This window comes from Arachis ipaensis, chromosome B06 (genome assembly GCF_000816755.2).
Source record: "Arachis ipaensis cultivar K30076 chromosome B06, Araip1.1, whole genome shotgun sequence".
Classification (NCBI taxonomy): Eukaryota; Viridiplantae; Streptophyta; class Magnoliopsida; order Fabales; family Fabaceae; genus Arachis; species Arachis ipaensis.
This window is the reverse complement of record NC_029790.2, coordinates 96,182,964-96,186,641: the sequence shown is the minus strand read 5'-3', so window position 1 is coordinate 96,186,641 and position 3,678 is coordinate 96,182,964. Positions and strand designations below refer to the sequence as shown.

General features: G+C 38.5%; 1 protein-coding gene across 1 annotated transcript; it reads left to right on the top strand.

The window, feature by feature from the left end:
* LOC107647100 lies at positions 3,050-3,430 on the top strand. Its single transcript, XM_016351224.1, has one exon. The coding sequence runs from the start codon at positions 3,050-3,052 to the stop codon at positions 3,428-3,430; it is 381 nt and encodes a 126-aa protein (XP_016206710.1).

Here is a 3,678-nt window from a genome sequence, read left to right as displayed (position 1 = left end):
AATAGAGGTAGATAGAGCCAAGGTGGAAATGATTGAAAAATTACCCCCACCTTGTAATGTCAAAGCAATTAGGAGCTTCTTGGGACATGCCGGGTTCTATAGAAGGTTCATTAGAAACTTTTCAAAAATTGCCAAACCTTTAAGCAACTTGCTTGTCTCTAATGTACCATTCATATTTGATAGAGAATGTATGCAAGCTTTTGATGAGCTTAAAAGTAAGCTCTCCTCTGCACCTATTATAGCACCACCTAGTTGGGATTTACCTTTTGAATTGATGTGTGATGCATTAGATTTTGCTATTGGTGCTGTCTTAGGACAAAGGAGAGACAAGCTAGTGCATGTCATCTATTATGCTAGCAAGGTTCTTAATGAAGCCCAAAGGAACTCCTTGCTATAGTTTTTGCATTTGATAAATTCAGATCTTATCTCATTAGTTCTAAAGTCATTGTGTTTACTGACCATGCAGTACTCAAATACTTGTTAACCAAGCAAGACTCCAAGCCTAGATTGATAAGATGGATCTTGTTACTCCAAGAGTTCAACATTGAAATCAAGGACAGAAGTGGAGCAGAGAATAAGGTGGCTGACCACTTATCAAGGATCCCACATGAGGAGAAGGAAACACATAGCCCTGGGGTAAACAAGAGCTTCCCAGATGAGCAATTGATGATGATTCAAGAGGCTCCATGGTTCGCAGACATAGCCAACTTCAAGGCCATTGGAGAGCTACCTTCCAACATCTACAAAAACTTGAAAAGGAAGCTCATCAATGATGCCAAATATTACATTTGGGATGAGCCTTACCTTTTCAAGAAGTATGCTAATGGGATTCTAAGAAGATGCATCTCCCATGAGGAAGGACAAGAGGTCCTTTGGCATTCCCATAGATCTATCTGTGGAGGACATTTTAGTAGAGAAAGGACTGCTGCCAAAGTGTTGCAGTGTGGATTCTTTTGGCCTACTATATTTAAGGATGCAAAGGAGTTTGTAACAAGGTGTAATGAGTGTCAGAGAGCTGGCAACTTACCCAAGAAAAATGAAATGCCATAAAGATTCATCATGGAGTTGGAATTGTTGGATGTTTGGGGGATTGATTTTATAGGACGATTCCCACCTTCATACTCAAATAATTACATATTGGTGGTTGTGGATTATGTTTCCAAATGGGTAGAGGTCATAGCTACATCAACAAATGATAACAAAGTGGTGATCAATTTCTTGAGGAAAAACATATTTAGCCGGTTTGGGGTTCTAAGAGCTCTTATAAGTGATGGGGAAACTCACTGTTGCAACAAGTAACTTGAGACACTCATCCTCAAATATGGTGTTAAGCACAAGGTAGCAACCCCATACCACCAACAAACTAACGATCAAGCTGAAATTTGAAATAGAGAACTCAAGAGAATTCTTGAGAAGACTGTTGGGAACTCAAGAAAAGATTGGTCCAAGAAGCTAGATGATGCATTGTGGGCTTACAAAACAACCTTTAAGACACCTATTGGCATGTCTCTGATGTGGTGGAAAATTGCCGATTAAGAATTTATAATAAGAACAGCGTTGCAAGTATAGTTCTTAACCGACGAAAATTTCGCTTATCAATTTAAAAGGGTTGTAACAAATTTAGAATAAAAATACTGGGAGTAGAAATCCCAGGTCGTCTCCCAACGAGTTGACAAAAGAGTGCTATTTTATTAGTCAGGAATTTTCTGAGAATTTTTAAGAGTTGGAGAACGAAAAATTAGAATAATAATTAATTAAAGCACTAGAAATTAACAAGAGGTTTTATGTATTTAAAATAAAAAGCCTTGACTGGGAGAAGATTAATTGGAAGTTCTATCCTTGTTGGATTCTTCCAAGTGTAATGGTAATAGGTTGTTGTTTCTACTTAGTTATCCCTTACCGAATAAAGGAAAGTCAAGTAACTGAACCAGCTCCAATTCACAAGTCCTAATCCTCTCCTATGGAAGGATTAGCGTTAGTGACTAGAGAATCAGCCAACAACTTTCAGTTCCCAATTACACTTGAGTATTCCAACTCAAGGGTCTCCTTTTAATCAACTCCCAAGTCAAGTTGGGAGTCTACTCCATTGACATGAATACCATTTTCATAAACGGTAAAAGGGGAAGAAAAGAAGACATGATAAACTAAACAAAATAATAACTGAAAATCAATTAAAGGTAAAAATAGTTCTTTGCATTAATAAATTCCAAAACCATAAACATCCATATCTGAACAGGGTTAATAAGTGATTAAAAGAGTAAGAGAATAAGGAAACAAACTAGAATAATGGCAACTTCAATGGAGGTAGTAACTCTTCTCAATATGCAAATCCAAAGCTTAAACTCTAAAACTATGAATGTGAAGGAAACCTAGAGAAAGTAGTGATTTCTCTCTAAGATTCAAAACTAAAACTAAAAACTGTGCGAATGAGAATGTGTGTTGAGTCTCTGCTTGTCCTCTGGCTCTAGTTTGTGTTGCTGGGCTGAAAACTGGGTCCAAACTCAACCCAAAATCGCCCCCATCGTCTTCTGCGTTTTCTGCACGTGGCGCATGTCATGCGTACGCGTCGATGGTCATCTTCACGTGTCATGTGCACGCGTCAAGTACGCGCACGTGTCGCTGTGCAAATCTCCAATTCACGCGCTGCGTGAGCCATGCGTGTGCGTCGCTCCTCGCTGGTTATCTTCTTTATTTCTTGTGCTCCTTCCATTTTTGCAAGCTTCCTCTCTATCCTCTAAGCTATTTCTTCCCTATATAGCCTGAAAATACTTAGCACACAGATCACAGTATCGAATGTTATAAAGGGGGATTAAAATACACAATTTAAAGGCTTAGGAAGCAAGTTTTCAACCATAGAACAAAATTGGGAAAGAATTGTAAAATCATGCAAATTGTATGAATAAGTGTGCAAAGACTTGATAAAAACCACTCAATTGAGCACAAGATAAACCATAAAATAGTGGTTTATCAGTCTCCATACCAATTGGTGTTTGGAAAGGCTTGTCATCTACTAGTGGAGCTTGAACATAGAACATTTTGGGCTCTAAAGATGTTGAACTTTAATAATCAAGCTACTGGAGAAAGAAGATTGCTGCAGCTCAATGAGTTAGATGAATTCAGATCACAAGCCCTTGAAAATGCCAAGATTTACAAGGAGAAAACAAAGAAATGGCATGATAAAAAACTAGCAAGAAGGGAGTTTGTAGAAGATCAAAAGGTGTTATTGTATAACTCAAGGCTCAAGTTTTTTCCAGGGAAGCTGAAATCAAGATGGTCTGGACCATTCATAATCATCAAGGCCTCACTTTATGGTCATGTGGAGCTTATGGATAACAAAACACAGAGGACTTTCACTGTCAATGGCCATAGACTTAAGCACTACTTGGGAGACTCACTGGATGAGCTAAGAGTGAACTATAACCTCGGCTGAAGAGGAAGAATCATCAAGCTAGTGACGTTAAAGAAGTGCTAGTTGGGAGGCACTGGTGCACGAATTGTGAATCACACTTTTCACAACTCGTACCACTAACCAGCAAGTGCACTGGGTCGTCCAAGTAATACCTTACGTGAGTAAGGGTCGAATCCCACGGAGATTGTTGGTTTGAAGCAATCTATGGTTATCTTGCAATTCTTAGTCAGGAAGTCAATTATATTTATCAGTTGAATTATGAATAAACA